General features: G+C 38.7%; 1 protein-coding gene across 1 annotated transcript; it reads right to left on the reverse strand.

Annotated features, from left to right (window-relative positions):
• Positions 1 to 1,006: 1,006 nt before the first annotated feature.
• On the reverse strand, positions 1,007 to 9,630 carry hrh1 (histamine receptor H1). The gene is made up of 2 exons (XM_084745299.1): positions 9,217 to 9,630; positions 1,007 to 3,296 (listed from the first exon to the last, which is right to left on the reverse strand). The coding sequence occupies exon 2, from the start codon at positions 3,066 to 3,068 to the stop codon at positions 1,419 to 1,421; it is 1,650 nt and encodes a 549-aa protein (XP_084601425.1). The 5' UTR covers positions 3,069 to 3,296; positions 9,217 to 9,630; the 3' UTR covers positions 1,007 to 1,418.
• Positions 9,631 to 22,731: the final 13,101 nt, after the last annotated feature.

Here is a 22,731-nt window from a genome sequence, read left to right on the forward strand (position 1 = left end):
AAAATGAATAAATAAAAAAGATTTTCTCTAAAGACACACTTTGGAAATAGTTTTCCTTCATTCTGGACCAAAGCCAAGACATTAGATTCCTGTTTCTGTGGGTGAGAGATCAAATTCTTTTGAGTTTAAAGTTCTCTGGTCCTAGACACACTTTATTATCATTAGCGTAACACAGACAAAATAAATAACATTAAAGTCAGACATAATTCTCAACTGCTCCCATGAGGCTGAATCAGAAGGAAGTAAGTTACAAAAATAAGAACAAAGAAATAATTGGCACTCAAAATACATTTACAGTTCAATCTACACTTGAGAAGCTCGTCCATGCATGGACAGCAAGGGACAGATTGCCCCAGAATCAAAAATGCATAATTTTTTCCGTTCCTGTAGTGCTGTTTATCCATCTAGATCGTGTGAGTTGCAGACTTTTTGAGATTTCAGCTGTAGAGAGTCTGCCTTCTCTCCGATACAACTGAACTAGATGGCACTTGGCTTATAGGAACTACTTTCTTTCTACCTTAGACGTAGGGGTGTAGAATTGGGTGTGGATGGTAGGGACGTTTATATTTTCACATTCCTCTTTAAAAAGATCTATATGGTGTCAAGTGTGATTTAAAAGCCTGTAAGCTACGCTGTGTTATCTTTGTGTTAGTATTGTTTTTATCTTTGGACACGCGCCAGAGGCCACAAATACACTGTAAAAAAATTATACAGAGATTTAGTAGAATCTCCGATCTTTTTTCATTAGATTCACGTATATATACAAGTTTTATTTTTTCAAGTTAACTAAACAAAAGAAAAGATTTTTTATTTATTTTTAGAACACTTCAGAACTTATAAACATGGGTTCTTTTAAGCTGAAGTGTTTTGATTTGAAATGATGTGTTGAATGAATGTACTGTACAGAGTTCAATCAACTCGTTAAATAACATCTCCAAAGAAACATGGTCAGCATTTTATCAGATTTCCTAGCATGCATTACTGGATTGTAAAAGGAAAGTTTGTTTGTTGTTCAGTGTGACTGAAGAGTTGTTGGTGCAACTTCACTTTTACAGTGTTGGCAGGGGTGGAGAGAAAATTAATACTGGCAAAATTACAGATTCTGCCTTTTCATTACAGTCTTGAAATTGAAAGCACATTCTGAACGATTTTTCTGGAAAGAAGACATTGACGTTTTCAAATGTTATTTTTTTGTCGGTTTGAGCACCACAAGCCGTGGCGCAGACATCTCTACAACTCACGCCAAACCAATCAGGATGGATAAATAGCACTACAGGTAAGAGAAAAAATATGTAGTTTCGATTTGGGGGTCTTTAAGACATTCAGTTGACAGTTGAACAGTTGTCTCTTCTACTGTGAATATCAGCAGCATTAAGACACCTACAGTGTGATTTTGTTCTGCTTCTTTGCTCTGCCTGTCACAAACGAATGTGCAGAATATTTCTGAAGACTCGTTTAAAGTTCCCGTTGCAGAGCGGGTATATAAAGGGATTGAGAGTGGAGTTGATGTAACCCAACCATATGGTAAACATGTGAAGATCATGATGCACGCACTCTCTGCAGAACGCCATGACCATGAAAGCTATGAAGTACGGTATCCAGCACAGTAGGAAAGCAGCAATTATGAAGCCCAGCTGCTTGGCTGCCTTGTGCTCTTTGTGGATCCTCAAGCTCTGGATACGCTGACGTGATTGGTCGATAAATCTTTGCCACGTCCGTCTCAGGGTCACTACATTAGCTGGGTCCAATTTCGCATCCTCGACCCCTTCCTCGGTCCAGGGCAGTGCATGACCAGGATCGTAGTTGTTGTAGAGCACAGAGGTGTATCTCTGCATGTCTGACACCTGGCTGATATCACAGACGCCGCTCACAGAGTTCGGCACCGTGACGTGACATTCATTTAAAGAGGCCTGAAGTTTGTTTTCATTGTTCCTCTCTAAGCAAATCACATCCTGCGGCACCGAAGGTCGATTCAGGGGAGTCTCAGTGTCTGAGTGCTTCTCCTCAGGAGACAAGGAGCACCTTTTGGCCTTTTGTGCCATTCTGAGTCGTTTTGTTGTAATGGCAAGAAATGACGTCTGCTGGCACTTTACACCAATTTTTCTGTGAGATCTAGATGGAGCAGTTTTAGATTTATCAGCATCCTCAAGGGAATATGTCTGATCTAACGTGTTCTGGTCCAATAAACGTTCCTTTTTAGAGAGTTTCAGCGGGACCTCGCATTCCCTCTTGGGTGATTTTGAGTGTCTTTTCACAGGCGATTGAGCATTTTGTCCATTCTCATTTTCCCCAAATGAGTCAGTCGGATGAATGATTCTTTCCCTGTCCCTGAGATGTTGCCTTACTGCCAAGTAGATATGCGTGTAAAACCACAACATCAAAATTGAAGGTACATAGAAGTTGAAGACGGCGGTAATGACCTTAAACCACGTGACGAAGCGGAAATCCGTGTCACACTTGTTCTCCTCCTCAGGTTTTAGGTCCACATGAGTGAACGACCTCCATCCTAAAATTGGAATAATCCACATCATTGACAGCAGCCAGGCACCAGAAATCATCACACTGGCTTTCCCTCGTGTTCGATATTTCAGGTACTTCAGAGGCTGTCTGACAGAGCGGTACCGATCCAAACACAGGATAAACAAGCTGAAGATTGAGGCTGTGCTCGCCACATAGTCCATAATAAGCCAAAATTGGCAGACAGCCCGCCCCAGCTTCCACTCATCCTCCAACAAATACACCAGGTTTAGAGGCATAACTGTGGTCCCCACGATGAGATCCGCCACAGACAGGCTCACGATGTAGAGGTTCCCCACGGTGTGGAGGCTCTTCTCTTTCTTCACGGCGTAAAGAACAAGCAGGTTCATTATGACTGTGAGGAGGGAGAGGAGTCCCAGAACAACCCCCAGCAGGGCGTTGTGGAAGTGGTCCTGCAGGGTCAGGGTGTGATTGCTCCTCAGTGAGTCATCATCGAGGAAAACGCTCCAGCTGTTGTTGCTGTTATTGACAAAGCTGCTGGTGTTGAGGTGAGGAGGGTCTGTGGAAGGAGACAGACCTGATTCCATCATGGTAGGTGAGATGGTCACCTCTAGATCCAGTCACATCATGAAGAATTGTAGGCCAGAGTGTCTTAGACTGTCAAAACATGCCAAAACATGTGTGGCTTTTACTTTCTCTTACAGCATGACGACTGGTCAATGTATATGTTCAAAAGTTAATCCTTTATATACTGGAAAAAGCGTCAATCTGTGCTGTCTTTTTAGTCCATTTGTTATATAAATCCAGACTGTTAACACCTGGAAAACATAAAGAAAAAACATTAAAATGTGTCATATAGTCCGACTTCAAGAATGTGTTTCACTTATTGTTACTTCTTGTGAATGGTTGACCTTCACTGTGCAGAGTACAAACTGTATAGCGAACTATGCAGAGTTTGATACAAAATGAATGTTTCTCTGTGCTGACCTTAAATGTGAGTTTAGGTTTACATAAGAGATGCACTTGTGAGCATAGTTTTGTGACATAATAACTAGTCTGGAAGCCAATCATGGTCCAGTATGCAACTTATATAAATGTGATGTGGAAGCATACTTACTTGAAACCTGAAACTTGAAACCTCAGGTGCACATTTACACTAAGAATTGACTTTTCAGTAAATTTCCAGCAGTTCAGGTTTGGCATATTCGTAGATAATGTATTTTTCAATGAGGAAGAAAGTATAGATGTAATTGTTGTGGTGGCAGAGGTTCAGATCCTTTCCTTAAGTAAAGGTACCAATATATTAATTTAAAATACTCCTTTTGCAAGTAAAATTCTACTTAAAGAATCAAAACTAAAATAACTCATTCTGCAGAAAAATAGCTACAGTTTATACTATTATATATAACATAAAATTCTTCTGTATCAGTGTCTAAGTAGCATTTTACTGCTGTAGCTCACTGAGGTTTAGCTACTTTTAGTCTTTTGATTTGAAAATACTGGATCCCCCAAGCCCAAAGATTAAAAAGTATGTTATTTAAAAAGTGCACCACAAATCAATTCATTTCCAGATTTAACACTCCCAGCAAGTCTACGCTCCCCAGATCCACTTTGTTAGAATCAATACGAGAGCATCCAATCAAGTTGCAGGAGAGAACCATGAAGAACTAACCTAACAGACCAAAATACAACCTCCACCTTCCAACAATGTGCCCAGGTTATTGCTCAAATGGGGTGACATTTGGTGGTGGGGACGTTATGGTTCCACCTCTGCCACTTTATACAGTTGGGTAGTTTGTTCCAGTGGTCCCAGCCAAAGGATCACAGGATAAATCTGATGGGTTGTAAGACGATTAATAGGCTTGGCCTGATATCAGACTGAATTATCAGCTCAAATTTGAAGGCCTGGACCCAGGAAATAAGGGGCTAGTAAAGATGGAAAAACAAAGTTCTACTGATAAAATGTGGACTATTAAATATCATATAATTGTATCTGTTTGCACCTCAATAAAACAATTAGAGAAAGTGGTAAGGGGAAATATCTCTTTGATGGAACTACTAACAAGTCATAGATATATGAAATGTGATAAGGGACCCCAGCTAGACACTTTCTGGAAAGGTGCCACAAGTCCAAAGGTTGAGAACAACTGCTTAAAAGACATACAATATTTTACAAACTTGTGTTATTTTTGCATCTAAAAGCTGATAAGTAAACAGTTGCTATACATTTCAGATAAATGTAGTAGTGTAAAAAGTATAATATTTCCCTCTAAACGAAGTTGAGTACAAGTAGGAAAAAAAAACATAAAATGGAAATATTCGAGTATGAAATTGGACTGAAGTACAGTAGCCTACTTGAGTACATGTACTTAGCTAGTTTCCACCTTTGAGTAATTGCATTTACTTGTATTGAATAATATTTTAAGTATTATTCAAAGAAAAGTCATTTTTATAAGTCCTAAAACATGTCTGGAGGGATCAGATGCAAGTGCCTTTATAAATAAATGTAATTACAGCTTCACACTTCCTGTCATTTTTACTTCTGTAGTTTGGACAGACAGTATTAATAGACTAAAATCTCTCTTTCTTTCTTTTTGCTCTTTCTTTTTCACTGTCCATCTGGCTTTCTTGAACACTCACACATGGGGAGGGTGGCAAATCCCATCAACGACGCGGCAGTAGACAAACTGTGTGATTGGACTAAAGAAGGTGCTGACATGCTGCCCGTGCTGTGTGATGGAATCTGCGTCTTAGGATCCGTAAAATCCTACATTACACCATGTTTGATCAAATGCTAGGGTCTGCAAAACACAGTAAGACGTCTTGTAATAATATATATATCAATATGCTGCTGGAAAAAGCACTTGTCTGACTGTTTGGTGTATTGATTTTTAAGAGCGTAGACGAAAATAAATCTGTTGCCATGGAGTCAAGTGGGAGTTTCTGTACATAGCTTGTGCAGACTTGTCATTTTGTGATTAATGTGTGAACTGAAAAACGTCATTTGGCCTTTTTAGGACGACTGGACTCAAACCCAAGTATGAAGTATTATGTAGATCATTTTGTTCTCCAACAAAAGAGAATTATCATGCGTGTTATTTTGCCACTAACACCATCACATCCCACTCATGTAGAATTCCTCACAACAAAAAAACTGAGATTCAAAGTGTTGGAATCAATGATGCCAATGCACATGTAAATCAAAATCCTCTTGTGTGGGTATACAGTAAAAGCAAACCTGCTAAATGAATAAACATCAATAAAATCATAAAAACTTCAAGGATATGGACACATGAGATTTGACATGTCACCAGAAAGAAAAATGTCATTATTTATATGCGTGTAATTAACACAGGAAGAGGGAGGAAGGGAAAGCCTAATTAATGAAGCAGAATTCCTGTAAAAATATTAACTTTCATTCCCATATATCTAGTGTCCCCTGTTGTCAAACAGATATGACAAGAGGTCATCCAACATGTTTTTTTCAGGGCTGATACCAATACCAATTATTTGTGATTGAAGAGATAGATAACTGAACTGGAAGTAATATACATTTGCAGTAAAAATGAAAATCTTAGTGTCTAAAATTTAGAACAAAATTTTCTGCTACTTTATATTTAAACTCCACTATTTTTTTTAGAGGCAAAACTTATTAAAGCCACTTGAACAAAGGCCACAATAATTTCATTACTTTATCTTGCTGTTAGCCTTTTCTGACAGGAAACAATGGAAATATAAGTCAAATGCCACTCTCTCACTCAACCAGACTCCTTTTGAAAAAATGGCAATTTTACCCCACAGAAAATGAGTTGCTCGTCTACCACTGACTCAATCTGTTTGTTTGTGTCATAATGTGACTTTAGAGAACCCGAGCTAACTTTTTAAAACATAAAGTCACACAAGAACACTAACCAATCGAGGCAGTAGACCAGCAACTCTGGTTGCTTTGGATAGAGCAATATTTGTCTGACAGCAAGATCAAGATCAAGTCTACACTTAAACAAACAGAGATTTTTCAGGCGGCTAGAATACAATTAGTGTGTTTTGACACTAGTATAATTGACTCATACCATGCCAGACAATGATTGCCCTCCCTCCTCCTCTCCCCCACCAGTCAGCATTCACATTAGTAATGTTGTTCCGTGCCCAAGCACACTTGTGTATGTACACACTCCGACACAGTAGGTGGCAGTATGCACCTAGCTGGTTTGTGACCCGCCAATAACCACAACAACGAAGAAGAATACGCATGTGTCATCAACTAGACAACATTTGTTTATGCATTGGCCACAAAACGGTGAATGCAAATCGCAAGATCTCAGATGTCATACAGTGGAGTCAGCCTTTGTAATCTGACTACTATTGTTAAAGGGATAGTTCAGGGATAATTAAAGTTAAAGGGATAATTCGGTCATTAACTACTCATCCACATGCCAATTGAAGGTCACAAAACACTTAAGTTTCACAGCAGCAATGTAAGTGAATGGTGACCAGTTTTTGCTCAGAAAAAACAACAGAAAAAAATAAATAAATAAAATGCCTCCATACTGCTCGTATGATGTAACTCTCCTAAAGCCCCAACATGCCATCTTGACTTGAAAGTTTACACCATGTTTTTAGCCTAAATCTTCACTGTAGATGTTTAGCTTAGAGTCACATTCATGTGTGTGCAAACTGTCTCAACTGGATGTGTGGGGTTTGCATGCGCAAGTGAATAGCATGTCGGGGCCTTAGGACACTTGGATTATGCCAGCAGTATGGAGGCATTTAATGGCTGTTGAGGTTTTTTTTTTTTTTCAGTTGTTTTTTCCATTTGAAATCTGGTCACCATTCACTTACATTGTTTAGGAGATGCTCCATTGCTGTTTTCCTGTGAAACTCCAGAAGTGTCTTGTGAACTGAAAAACTAAACCCGACCTTCAATCTCCATGAGGGTGAGTAGATAATGACTGAATTTTCATTTTTGAGTCAACTATCCCTTTAATATTTTGGTGACGTTGTTATCGATGACTCTCTCGTTTGCCTTCTAAGAGGATGAGATGGGCCCACTTCCGTGTTTTGGTCCACTGATGCGAACCATGCCTGAGCACACACACACACACACCACGCTCCAGACTACCTTTTCAAACAGATTCGGGCACGGATCAACAAACCGTGCCCCAGCACACAAATAACGATTCCTGTAATTGTGAAAGTGCTGAATATCGGAATCAGGTTAATGAGTGGTCAACACCTAGATATGAGTATATCTTCTTTGTATCTGTGTATATTTGTGTCTGCTTACTCACTGATGACACACTCAGGAGGAAGAAGAAAAAAACATCACTCTCAGAAGTGTTTAGTGAAAAGAAAAAACACACAACAGCAGTGGGAGCTGAAAGGTTTTTATCAGAGCATCATCAGAAACTGACCCATTCTGTCATCTTGGTTTTCTTATTAAAAATGGGCGATGCTGGAAAGATTTCGTTTGCTCTCAGCTGCCTCCATGTTTTATTTTTCTTTTTTACTTCTTAATGCCTCCAACCAATTCAATAAATGAATAAGCCAGAGAGACGGAGACTACTATCGACAGTTAATAAACTCACATACTATACTGCACTATATTGTGACTGCTCCCATAGACTTTTCAACAGTGAGAGCTTCAAATGTGATTAAGTCATTTTATGTTGTTTTTTTTGTCATATCTTAAACCAATTCAATAGGGCTGCAACCAACAATTATATTTTATTATAGTGTGTAGTCTATAAAATGTCAAAGAATTGTTGAAAATGCTCATCATATTTTCAAACTGACATCTTCATGCTGCTTCTTCTGTCCAAAACCCAAAGACTCTTCTCTTACTGTCGAAAGTGACAAAGGAAATCAGCAAACCCTCACATTTAAGAAGGTATTTAAGCAGGAACAAGAAACGTTTGACAGTTTTGCTTGAAAAATGTCAGAAACTATTCTCAAAATAGTCAGGCAATGGATTTTCTTTCAATCACTGATCAATTAATCAACTAATTATTGCAGCTGTGCAATTCAAATGTACAAATGTGGGATCATGAGAGGGGCAAACTAAAACATTTATGTACATACAGCATTGTACACATAGTGTCACATAGGAAACTTTAATTGAAGCCACTTAATTAATAGACATTTTGGTGATTTATCATTACTTTGGCTTTGATTGTATCTGAGCTTTAATGTGTGATTGCAAACATTTTTCTGGCTCTGTTTGGACCCTCTGTGTTTACACATTAACTGCCTCCGCAACACAAATATTTAAGATCCTTATTACTCACCGAATTCGCAAAGAATAACAAGATAAAGACGAATGGATAACTGCGTGTTTTGTGCCTGCGAACAGCAGCAGCGCACTTCTTCTTATCGCACCGCAAAAGGGCAGGATATTTATCCAACACTAATTGTTCAATGTGATTATCAGTAATGACCAGTGCCTCTCTGATTCTCGGAACACAGATTAATCGTGCTATCTTTTTTTTGTCCTGTTGAGACCTCATGGAGCCCATCTATCAAAATGAATAATGGCTCTGCTGTGAAATACTACAAGTCGGTGCGCAGAGGAGAGAACCACCTGTTGAGCCGCTGCGGGGAAACTTTTAGGCTATCAGCACAATGACAAACGCATATATTATAACAGCAGCCCGACTGCCGCCATAAAACAAAGTTTATCAGTTGAAACGTGTAAGTTGCTGCAGTCTGTACGCGTCTGTCCAGCGAGAGTTTCAGACTTACCAGCGTTGTGCGTGAATTTCCAGGAAAGTGCGTTTAATTCCAGCCTGTATCAGAAAACGAGTGAAGGACAGAGGTTGGATTGCACAGAAGAAGAAGAAAAAAAAAACTCTTCCTCCCTCCCTCCGTCCCTCTTTCTCTCCAGCTCACTCCCTCAGTGTCTCTCCCCCCCTCTGGACTGCACACAGACTTTGGAGTTTACGTGATACCCCGCTGAATGATTGCAGCCATAAAGATTACCTTGTTGCTGCGAGGGTTTTCACCTGATGGAGTGGCGCAGTATGATTCACTGTATGATTCACTGTACCGTTAATTACAGGCACTCACTGTGGGCAGGGAGACGCAACTTCTACTGTGTCATGAACAAGATTGAAGAGTAATAGATTACATGTATCGGGATTATGTAATTAGGATACAAAAAAAGGTAAATGTATTCCATTACACTAACAAAAAATATGCCATCAAATTACAGATACATTTGGCCCTAGCAAAAAGGATTATTAGCAGGTATACAATTTTTAAAATACATTTTAAAATAAGGAAAAATATAAAACATAATGAGTTTGTTCTCAAGTTAAACCACAGGTTAAAAAAAAACAAAAAACAAAAACAAAACTGCCTCATTATCAAGTCCTCTAGTGAAAAAAACATTTTATTGGGTGGAATTGTCACCACATATCACAGTACAATGCAAATTCTGCCTTCAACTTTGAAAATGCTGTCATCATCAAAAACATCAAATTTAAATAAACATTTACAAGTAAGACCAACCACCAATGTTGGGTACACAGAACAGCTGCTAATGTTAGCTACACAGAACAACTGCTAACGTTAGCTACACGGAACAACTGCTAACGTTAGCTACACGGAACAACTGCTAACGTTAGCTACACGGAACAACCAATAACGTTAGCCACACAGACCAATCACTAATATGTGCTACACAGAACAACGGCTAATTATAGCTATCCAGATAAACCACTAATGTTTGCTACATAAACCAACCTCTAACTTTAGCTTAGCAGAAATCCAGTTATCCAGCTAACTGTCACCACCACTACTGCTACTACTACAAGTGAAAAATATGTCGGGACTGTAGGTGATGATGCTGGTGTACAGGATGTTGTGTAAAAACAAGCCCCAGAATGAGTTTCTGTGAGTTTACTCTGAGTGTGAATAGCATACTTCCATCCATCCATTTTCTTGTAAAACATTGATATAAATCTCTTAACTTTTATTTACAGCTGAGCCATTGAATGGAAACCCTGCCTCAGACAGAGAAGTGTGAGAGAGTGGGAGCTGCATCATGGATTAGGTTAGATAGGGACAGCAGTAACAAGGGACCATGGTAACATCATGAATTCCTCCAATCACAACACACAGGCTTGAATGATGAAACTCGGTGTGCCAAGCAGTGGCAGTTGTCTCCCCAAAACACACAGCTGTTATGAACTTCAGCAGCGCTAACTGTGGAGTCATCAGGTTCACTCTGCACGCCTGATATTAAAGCACAGAGTGAATTTGAGGTGCTGACCTGGTTTCAGCAGTCTTTTGCATATTATTTCACTTGATTTCCTCACCTGAAGAGCCAGCCTTTCCAGCTGTATGGCTCACCGGCATGTCCACCCACACCAGTGTGTGTCTCACCGCGGCCAGTATGCAGAACATAAAGATGACTTATCTTTGTGCATCCCGGCAGTCAGTGAGTCACAGGCATTTCCTTTGGGGAGAATCCAAGTAAGGAGCCTACAGCAAAAAATATCAGCTCTGAAAAATAAAAATGCACATTTATTGTGTCAAACTAGCAGTTAAAGCACTACTGAGAAGAAGGAGTTTTGAATAGAGAAGCAGTTCTCAAAGATTTCATGACTGAGTGCCAATTTAGGGAGCCAGCCAGTGTATGATTGAGGGCCACATAGTAGACTTCATGAAATTGTGAGATTTTGTGATTGGTCTCATTGTGTTATAATGGCATTTAACTGTTAAAGTTGCCATGCAACCAGAAGCTTTTTACAAGTTGTCATTCCAGCAGCTTGATGTAGTATCCGAGAAGTGTAATAAGTAAAGGCATAAGTGGCAGCACTAATGCACACTAGTTGCCAGTTATTATTACCAAGCAATCATCTTTGTATATCTGTGTATGACAAAAATGCCAAACAAAATAAGAAATGATGAATTTAACTGAGTGGGTTACTTTAATGGTTTATGTAAAATAAGTGTATAGTATAATTTTCTTATAGATTGCTACTGATCTGCTCTCTCTGTGGGCCCCAGTGCAACCACACTGCCAGCACTGTCTATATTTACACCCCTGGACCATGAATGATTAAAATAAAATACATGCATTTCGTTTCATGTTGGGGGCCACACAAAATATTTCTGATGACCACCTTTGGCCTGTGAACTGTGCTTTGGGACTCAAAGGGATAGAGGCAGGGTTGTGAAAAGCCTTGCTGGAACATCTTTATTGCAACAAGTTTTATTACACTTGTCTCTAATACAGAAATTTATGTAACTTAACTTATATTTATTTATAGCCTGCTTATTTTTGTACATATACATGTGTATTTATTTTAATTACCTGCCTTTCACCATAGAGTTTTGCTTACAGTTTCTTATTAAAAGTACTTCAAGGAGTTTTTAACTAGTTATAAAACACTTTCAGTTTGATAGTGATACTTCTATATGACCTGTATAAGCAAATGAGACCATCAGTGAGAGGATTGGCTGTGTGTATATAATTATTCTTAATGCAGGCCACCAGGTCAAATTCTCCTTGAAATCAGATGTAACTAGAAGAGTGCAGTCAGTGAAGTGCAGACCTCCGTCAGGCAGCAGATGGTGAAGCACCTACTGCAGTGTCAACTGCCAGATGTAACAGTTGCAACATTCTGCCAACACTGACATTCTTGAGTTATTACCAAAAATGTGGTAAGTGAGGTCACTGTGACCTTGACCTTTAACCAAAGTCTAATCTGTTCATCCTTGAGTCCAAGTGGTCATTTGTGCCAAGTTTGAATAAATTCCCTCAAGGTGTTCACAAGAATGTGATGGCCGGAAAAATAATGCTTGTAACCACAGCTGTCTCTGGCATGGAGCCATAAAAAAGGTATTTCAAGGTTTTTCAAAATATGTGAATCACAGAGGTCTGTCAGGATACAGTCATGAGTGTGCACCAAAAAAAAAAAATCTCTGATGGGTCCAATAGTATGAGAGATTAGCTGTGGACAAGCTGCAAGGCAGTTGATCATGCACACACACAAGTGATCGCATGATGAGTTATAGCACGCAGACCAAAAGAGCTTACGCTAACAGGTTCCATTAGCCAGTTAAAAGGAAACAGGAGGAGATTTTCCTTTAGATAATATTATTTTTGATGTTATATTTTGTTGTTATGGTGGCGGAAACATGATCACTTCTGTCCACAGGGGCCTCCAACGTCAACACCATTTGGAAGTTTCTCATAGCTGCTTTTACTAAAAGAAGATATTTCATGCCTTTCATTGCCTGGGTCCAGACCTTCGAATCCACCCACTCCACTGAGTTGACTGAAATGGAGTGTAATGAGTTGACAATTCAGTCTGATATCAGGCTATGCCTTTTATGATTATAGCCCAATTTTATCGTAAATGACTACTTTGTATTGAAACATATTTTTATGCGATGTCTATTACTAACAGTTTGAAAGAGTGTGTCTAATACTTCACACTGCAGCTTTCAAGAAATTTAAAGTCTCAGGCTGCTCCTCAAACAGAATCAACAGACTCATCTGCCAATTAGCTGTTACTTTCACAGTCAGCATGAACTCAAATGACATTTTCCAACTGTAAATTCAGATTTTCTGTTGGTACTCCTAATGAAGAACCAAATGATGGCACTGTGTTTTTCACATTAGGAAGAACTCTGATGAAATATTAATATAACATCTCACAGCAGCGAGGTGATGAAGCTCCTAATGACACTGCTAGTGTGCAGATTCTGAGAATAAGTGTGTTATTCTCTTCTGGGCGGTGACACGTTGTGAAATGGCTACTTGGCCAAAGGGAGTTCTGATGTGTGTGGCCTCATGCACGGCGACTGTGGGGGAAAGTTCATGAAGTCAGAAAACTCAAGTAGTTTTTATTTGTATTTCTATAAGTAATAAAAAAAATTAGAGATAGAAGAATATCTTAATATATATTTATGATGAGATGCCAGGAGATACATGTTTAAAAATGGAAAGCTGAGTCTGATAGTGTCATGAACATGTCTTCCAGCTGAGTGTGTGAACTACGATACAAATTTTTGGTCTTTATGCAAGCAATAGGTCAAAAAAAAATAAAAATACAGACACTGGAAAATAACAACTTTGGCCTAATGGTGGTGCTACAAGAAAGGTCACAGACACTGAAGTCAATACATTTTCCCCTCTTGGGAGAGTGACTGTGTGTACTGGAGTTAATGCCATTCTGGCCATAGTTATTGACATATCCAAACAAACCTCCAGAACCCAAGATTCATACTCCAATAACATCTTTCAACATGGAATTAATGTCACATTGGTGAAAAACTCACAGAAACACTAGTAATACCTACTTTGAAAGGGTGCGTGTAAGACATAAGTCTTTATGAATGTTTATGACTTGACAGTGACAATGACAGTAGTCACTTTGACAGGGAATACAGTACCAAGGTGGTTTATTTGCTGGGTTTGGCTCCTGGCATCCCGGGGTTGAGTCAAATTAGGCGGTTAGCTCCATGGCTGGCCAGAGTTGACCACAATGTTCTTGAGGTGCTTGGGTTCACCCGACTCCAGTCAGCTGGAGATGCTATATTTGGTGCCACCTCGAGTGCTTGTCCCCAACGGTGTCCTCCTTGGTACACCGCTCTTTTGAGGTGCTGCACCAGTCCTCTTCCTCCCTTTGTGAACAACTCAAGCCAAGCTTGATCGATGATGAGTTGGCTGCTTGTGCGATCGTAGAGGAGAACTGTGAAGTCGCCACAATGGAGAATACTTCCTTTGGAATTCTTTTTGCAGTCTTTGACAGAGCCATTGAAGCCTCTGTTGCCATGTCTTCAGCATTTCAGGTATCCCATGTTGCCTGCTTGTCCCTGGTTACAAATGCAGATACTGTTAGTACTGTCAGTCTACAGATACAGCTAATGAAGACATGGAACACAGAAAGGACCTTGGATTTGTCAGCACTCAGAGACTTGACAATCTCATGGGCATGTTCCCATGCCCCCTTGCACTCATAAAGAGGCTTATACAAGAATACTACTCAATGCGGCAAATGCTGCAAGATAAGGATTTTAAAAAGGGGAATTTGCCTCCTTAAAGTGCACAGCTTTGTGTGTGGACACTGCAAAGAGTAGCTTCATCGACAAAAAAAAAAATCAAACAAAAGTTCTTCTGAAATATTTTTAAGTAAATCTTTGTATTTGACACATTCTTTTTAAGCTAAGCTGTTCAAGTCATATTAAAAATGGTTCTACTCTTTACAGTCACTGCATTGCCAAGGTTAACGAACAAAAGTCAGCAACAGACTTAACATTGTAAAGAGATTTGCTTCTCACAATACCACTGAACTCACCATAATCTATTCACATGAGCAGTTTATGATGTTGTATATGGTATCACTGTGATCCTTGACCATGAAAACAAAAGGGTAGACATCAGGATTTTGAAATATGCAAAAACCATTGAGTAATATCAGTCATATGCACAGTAAATGATGTAGAGTAAGGAGGGAGAGAACAGCTGTGGTTTGTCATAATTCTGTCTTGGCCTATTGGTTTGAGAACAGGCTTAATTTTTCCATCATCTTGAGATAACAAATGACTGGTATATTAATGGTGATAATGCGTAAAATATCCGTAGTAGAAATAGGAACTTTAGGAGACGACATGCTGCTTTTGAACAAAGTTTGCAATGTTAGAAATCCCATCCACACTGAATATTGTAAGTATCATATGAAAGGAGGACTTGAGCAAACTAAATATTATATGTTATGAGGGTAATTGAATTAAATACAGTATACATATGCTAAAAATGTTGTCAACATATTCATATCAGCTGTTTGGTCCTGGAAATATATGACATAATCTTTATATCCCAGTGACAACACAGATTACCACTGATGATATTAACATTTTATGTACATACAGTGAAAATGCAGTGTCAGAATAACCTATTCAGTAAAGTTAAATTATTTCATTTTGTTTTATTTTGCCTGTTTATACAGTTACAATATTTAAAAAACATTTTCAGAATCAACTTTAATCAGCTTGGGCAAACTGTTATTTATTGAGAGATTCTATATGCAGCGACAGGTGGTCATTATTTGAAGGGTCTGTTTGCAGAAACAGTTATCTCCATTTTGATATAATTTCGTAAATCATATTATAATTATAATAATTATCATATCAAACAAAACTTGGATACATTTAGATAAGGAAGAGTCTCCTGGGATACAATTCAAAGACAAAAAGTTTATTCAGAAGTTTGCAAATCTTCCTCTTTCTAAAAAAAGAAGTCTGTGACATGAGGTTGAAAACATTAAAATGCTCGTTAGTGAACATTTGAGCCTTCATTAGTTTCTTTCTCATGCTGTTCACAAAGGTCAAGAATAAATTACCATGCTCGGCATGTTAGTTTTATGTCCTCTTAATATAATGTGATGTCTGCTCAACATTGTTTAGTATTAACTGCTTTCATTGTACAAATCTTTATTTGAACGTTGCTTGCTCTTTATCCTGTTCAACTGCTTCATGTTTTTCCCTGTTTTTAGGTTACATCTAGTGTGCTTTTTTTTTTCAGAATTGTAATGAATAATTTAACATCTGGCCAAGCGACAACAGTTGGCTCATTTACAGTGGTGTTAATCAATGTGCATTATCCCTGAAAAGAAAATATAAAATAAAATAACATTATTTAAACAATATGTTGATTTTTAGACATTGTACCCACTTCACACCCACACAGGTTTTTGTTTTCAGTAATTTTCTGCAGAGTGGACCTCTCCTCAAGGACTGTGTGGGCATCCTCCGTCCTCGCCCTCCTGTTTGTGTTAGACTGAGACAAATGACCTCTTCTGGAGTCTGGAGTTTGGTGAACTTAGCAAACCCCTGACATCACTCTGCCCAACTTCAGCCTGAGAAGAGGTCAAAGTCATTCACAATAACAAGTTATCTACACACCGGCTGTGCTGTGAACTCAACATGTCTCCAGCCCATCAGGAGGCAGCTGTGCGTCTGCCATCAGGCAGCCGCAGACCTGAGGCTCTGAGTCAGTGTTACTTACATAAAGGGTGTGCGAAGTGAGAACTAGCTGGTGTAGACAGCTGCACTGATTACATAAAATATAAAACGTAGCTAGCGTATGACTGAAGATCATAATTGACAGATGACAGGTGAAGACAGAAAACACCTTTCATCAGGTACTTTGTGTTACACCTGCTCCTTTTCAAGCAGGAGAGTGGTGATGTTATATCATCATTTATATATCCGTCTTGATAAGCAAAACACTTGATGCACTAACAAAATCGTCAAATCAGTGTTACTACCATCCCTGCTCTCTCCCACAGGAAAAGCTGCGAGTGAGGAGGTGATGAAAAGAAAGAAAGGAAGGAAGGAAGGGAGGGAGGGAGGGAGGGAGGGTAGAGTGAGAGGGAGAAAAGAAGGATGAGATGAAAAGGGGAAGGAAGCCTTGAAGAAAGGGACCAGGAGTGTGTGTGTGTGTGTGTGTGTGTGTGTGTGTGTGTGTGTGTGTGTGTGTGAGAGAGAGAGAGGAGAGAGAGAGAGAGAGAGAGAGAGAGAGAGAGAGAGAGAGAGAGAGAGAGAGAGGTGTATGTGTGTGGATTGAGGAGAAGATAAGATGAGGAGGAAATGGTAATGTAAATTGAGAATGTCATAAAGAAAGTATGTGATGACAGAGGCGTCTTTATGGCCACAAGATTTCCAGATATTGAACTCCTGGACACCTTTTGTAAAAATCCCCTCTTTCAACAAATTCCATCAAAGTAGCTGAGTAGAGTTGCTCTGTGGCCAAAAACTGAGCAGCTTGAATATATGCATGAAAACAGGAAGGTGGCCATTTGTACACAGTCTGAATGCTTAGCTCGCCTCCCCTGGATCAAGATAAGAGGGTGTTACAGCTAAACCTTTCCTTAAACACACATCTACCACTTTAAATATTGTAGTTCATATGAGGAGACAGCAGCAGGGTAGCGGTGGGATAAATGAGCCACCAGGGATGTTATATGCATTTATCAATATTTATGTTATACAATTCATACAGACTCAGTGTAAAATGTCATCACTATGATCCAAACTGTACATTACCCCGGATTTAAACTGACAGACTGTGAGATAAATGTGCAGTAGTGACAAGGTTTTCTATTTTTGCTGCACAGCTGTGTGTTAGTAATCTGATTTCTGTTGCGTGTGTGCACCTGTTTGTAGTGTCCGTGCATGGACAGTCAACTGTAGAATGTGTGTATTCTAATTTGTGCGTGTGAATGAGGGCAGAGGTCTTCCTAATTTCATTAAGGTCAATCTGTACTATGGGAGCCCATAATAGCCCATAATTACATAGTGTAGGGGATGAAACAGGCCAGTTACACTGCATTGTCCTGTGGGGTGATTATATCTTTCAAATTAAGCCAGATGCTTCTAATGGAAGTCAATCACTGGTCACAGACACACTCGTATTATTTGTGCCACTGATTTCCATAAACTATTTGCCTGATCTGAAAATCTGTCTGTCTTTGACCTTAAACATTTACTATGAGCATCAACATTAAGTTTACATAAATGTCAAGTTTTTTTTTTTTTTAATTAATTTTCAAATATAACATACAAACACACAAACCCACCCTTCAATATCAACAATAACAACAAAATATATAAAATACAATAAAGTATATACACAAAAAAGCCCACCTCAACACCAACAAGTGCTTAGTGTAAAAAGTATAAAAAGTTAAGAAATAAATTGACAGTAGCGCAGACAGATGAAGTGATCAATCATTGCTTTCCAGGGACAAGTGAGTCAGAGTTTCTGTAGGAAAGAAGACAGTGGTTTCCTGTCTCCAGAACTGTCTGATTAATGATTGAGGTCATAGGTCAGTTTCTCCAGAGGGTGATAGCTTGATATCTGTGATATCCTCATAACTGTGGAAGTGTGCAGAGCAGACCACCATAGCAGGATAGCCCGAAATAAAAGACATTTGATGTCCTTATCAAAGAAATTGTCCAAAATGTGGTTCAAGAGACAAAACAAAGACATCAGTGTGAACCGTTTACTGGTTGGTAACCTCCTAGTTATTGTATTGTATGCTAGTATGGATGTTCCAAAGTTATTCAGAGGAACAGATTGGAAAAAATATTAAGACCTGTGGGAAAATCATGGGGCTGACTTGTACCACCTATATCTGACCAGGCTGGCTGATAAAACAGACAAGGTCTGCATGGACACATCCCACCCACTCTGAGTTACAGCAGCTCCCTTCTGGTTGGATGTATAGATACCCCAAGATCAAAACCAACAGGGCAATTAAACAAGATGCTGTAGCTGTGATTCTGGGGAAATACATGGATGAGGGGGGACATGAAATACAGAGGGGTTGTGTGGTATACTCGTTGTTTTTATGTTATTTGTTGGTAATGCCTGCCTGGACTGTGACAATATGACAGCTGCTACAGATGATCTCAGACTTCTGTTGTGTTTTTTCTGATGTACTTTTAATGTGTCTATATATTTCAGTGCAGATCTGCAAATTTCCTCTAAGAGGTCATCAAAGTTTTTCTAAGTCCAAGATCACAAAATGAACCTCCTTCCAAATTGAAAAAAAAAATGTTTGTTTATTTTAGATTTATAACAGAGGTTTCCTTAGGCAAATAGATGAAGTCCTGTGGAAAAAAAAAATCCCATTGCAAATCTTGATCCAATCTGCAGAACTAAATGTCACCCCCAAATCATGCTCCCACAGCGGCTTCAGGGAATGATACACAGAAGGTTCAGTTTATAAATATATTTATGCTTTTGGGAGACCTGGGTAAGAACATTTTGGATATTTTTAAAAAATAGTTTTACATTTCTCCTTTGTGGTTCCTTGTCAGAGCAGCACTTTAAAAAAGCAGGCAACACTTGTCTGTATTTTGTAGGTCAATGGTGACATCTGCTGGTCAGGTCTGTACCTGCTGAAATTTTCCATAGAGGATGCCTGGCAATGTGGCAATATGTGGGGTATTTACAGGCAAACCAAAGAAATCAAAGTACTATTTGTTATTAATTAAATAATCATTACTTTTAGTAAATCCCTTGTGAATTCAAGACTAGTGAGATAATCTCTACCATCAATAGCATTCGCCTGTAGATCTTTTCACATGTGGGGTTTAATTTAAAGTGTAACTTTGTCAAGGTCTGTTGAGCGTCTGTAAACGAACTCATCAAGGTCAACTCTTTAGCAGACAGGTGAACCTTAAAAACAGAAGTGAAGTAAACTCAGGCTCTTAATCATTACACTGAGACAGCGTGGTTCCCTCCTCGTTTTACAAAATATAATGCAGAAACTAGAGTTGACTTTCATTTTTTCCATCCTCCTATTATGGCTTGTTCCACCTGTTCCCATCCTTTCTCCATCCTTTACTCCTCCTCAAATGTTCTTCCCCCCGGGCCTCTCTCTCTCTTCTCTCTTTTCTCTTGCCAATTTTATCAGCTCCTTACTTCTTTCACTGCAGCTGCTGCTACCTGTCCAACTCACTTTGTTTAAGATGTTCTTGCCTATCATTTTTGAGACTCCACCAGACCAAATAATACTAACACAGCAAATTCAGGCAGCGATGGATGAAGTATTCAGATCCTGAACTTGAAAAACACTCCATTCCAAATTAAGGTCCTGCACTAAAAATGGTACTTAAACTTACTAAAATAAGTTTTTAACTGGTTACAAACAGTCTCAGTTTAATTCTGAAGCATCTATAAGAACATGAGCTATTTCTGCAGAATATAGTTGTTCTTAATGCCTCTTACTAGGTTGGTTTCTACTTGAAATCAGATAAAACAATTAAGGCCTAATTAAATCCTACACACTGGACTTTTAAGTAAAAGTACCCACATATTATTGAGAAAATGTGTTCAATTAAGAAAATGGACCCTGTAACAGTGCAATTTTGAAAAAGCAGCACTTTTCTGTAGCAATGTATTTTAAGTATTTATACAGGGCTGCAACTTATGATTACTTTCATTATGGACTAAACTGCTAATTATTTTCTTGTTTAATGGTTTAATTATTTGCCTTGTAAAATGTCCAAAAATGTCCAAAAATAATGAGAAATGCTGTCACAGTTACTCAGAGCACAAGGTGACATCTTCAAATCGCTTGTCACATCCAACTAACAGTCCAAATCTCCAGACTCTCCACTTTACTGTAATTCTAGACGAGGAAAATCATCAAATCCTTACATTTCAAAAGGTGAAATTATCATTATGTATTATATATATAATATTAATTTTCTGTTGACTGACTAATAGATTAACCTAATAATTATTTCAACTCCAAATTGATGTACTTTTGAACAATTTAATCTACAATAATGCATCATATTTTATGACTGATATGATATGTTTTGTACGTGAAGTTGTACGTAACTGTACTGCTTTACTCACAAGTGGCATGAAATGTAAATGTTCATGTTAAGCAAAAGTACTTCCAATGTGTATTTGAGAGCAGTACTTGAGCAAATGTACTTAGTTACATTCTGCTGCTGGTGTACATTAGTCATTAGGGAGCTTGCCTTTCAACTAGAAGAATAAAAAAAAAGTATCTGTCCTTCTGAAGTGTCCTTGAGCAAGACACTTAATCCTCAGCAGTTCCAGTGATTTGGATTTGTAACAGCGTCTATGTAGCTGTGCTGCATGAACCAAATCTCCTCAAACAGAGGCCGCGTTAACATGTAATTTCAGCACTTAGTCATGTTATTTGATGACACATTTATCTTCAACATGAAACCACTTCAGAACATAATAGGAATGTTTTTGTAAAAAAAAGCAGAAACTATATTTCATCACATAATTTAATTTGTTTTTAATTAAAATGTGCAGAATGAATACAGCAATTTAAAATGAGTGAAAAAAATGATTATAAAACATATTCCCTGACACATTGCATCAGCCAGACAATTTGAATAAGGTCATCGATCTGCCTCCCAGTTGACTTGATTTCAACATTTTGTCGACACGTCAGCATTTTTCAAGCCGTGCTGCATCTGATAAGTGCTTTTGTCAGGCTGCATATCAGAGCCCTCTTCAGCAGCAGTCTTTTTGCCGTCGTTGAGGCGAGGCGACTGGCATTAACTAGAATGACAGAGGCCCACTTCATACGCCCTCCACATCATCTTCACTTTCCTTTTTATAAACCTCTCATCAGCCTCCCTCCCTCCACCCTCATCCCGTCTCTCTCTCTCAAATCCCTCTTCTCTCCCCTCTTCCACTTAATTTTCTCCAATTTACTCCGCTTCCCCTACCTCCTCTCCTCTCGCTGCCTTTCTCCATCCCTCAGTCTCTTGGGCATTTTGCAGTCACACAGTCAGGCATGTGAGGTGAAGGACTTATGTAATCTGCTCTCTCCATACAGTCTCTCTGTCTCTTTTTTTAACGTCTGCCTTTCTCTCTACAGTGGTGCTGATTTGACAATGACGTGGAGGCAAATTCACCTTTTGTCTGTCTGTGGATGAATCCTATTGTAAATGAAAGACTTTAATTCACACAGCTGGATGTAATGTCTGCTGATTATGCTGTTTTCCTGTCTATCAAAGTACTCATGTATTACCTTTGCAATTTGTTAACCATGTACCATGTACAATATTATACTTAATATTGTGCAATATTAACATTCATGCAGTATTGCATTCAGTATCATGTGCAATATTACTTTTCTTTTTTTCACTATTATTATTATCATGTACAATGTTGAGTCAAGTGGGGGGCAGGAGGGGCCCCATCTTGGATGCCACTATGGTAGATAAAATGTGATAAAGGGCCCCTTAGGGTGTCCATCCAGTGGGGAAAAATGCATGATAAAATCTCTCTTAGGATGGACAAAACATAATAAATTGACCTTTGCAGTGCCCTTTAAGTGGACAAAGATGATAAAGTACCTTTTAAGATACCTTTCCAGTGGATAAAACATGATAGAAATGACCTTTAGGATGCTTTTCAAGTGGACAACATATAATAAAGTGCCTTTTAGAATGTCCTTCTATGCAAAACATGATAAAAGACTGTATTTCCAGTGGAAAAACCATGAGAAAATGTTGCTCAGATGCCGTTCTAGTAGAAAAACATGATGAAATGCCCCCTAGGATATCTTTCTAGGGAACAAAACATGATGAAATGCCCTTCCAATGGACAAAACATGATAATAGACAGAATGTGCTAAAAATGTGCTTTATGGTGTACTCGAGTGGACAGAACATGACAAAATGCCCTTTATGGTGCCTTCCAGTGGACAAAACTTGGTAAAGTGCCTCTGGTAC

This window comes from Lutjanus erythropterus, chromosome 2, assembly GCF_056507025.1.
Source record: "Lutjanus erythropterus isolate fLutEry1 chromosome 2, fLutEry1.hap2, whole genome shotgun sequence".
In the NCBI taxonomy this organism is placed as follows: Eukaryota; Metazoa; Chordata; class Actinopteri; order Lutjaniformes; family Lutjanidae; genus Lutjanus; species Lutjanus erythropterus.

What these genes read in the sequence shown, in the direction of transcription:
- hrh1 (XM_084745299.1), bottom strand. Translation starts at nt 3,068, where the DNA reads ATGATGGAATCAGGTCTGTCTCCTTCCACAGACCCTCCTCACCTCAAC.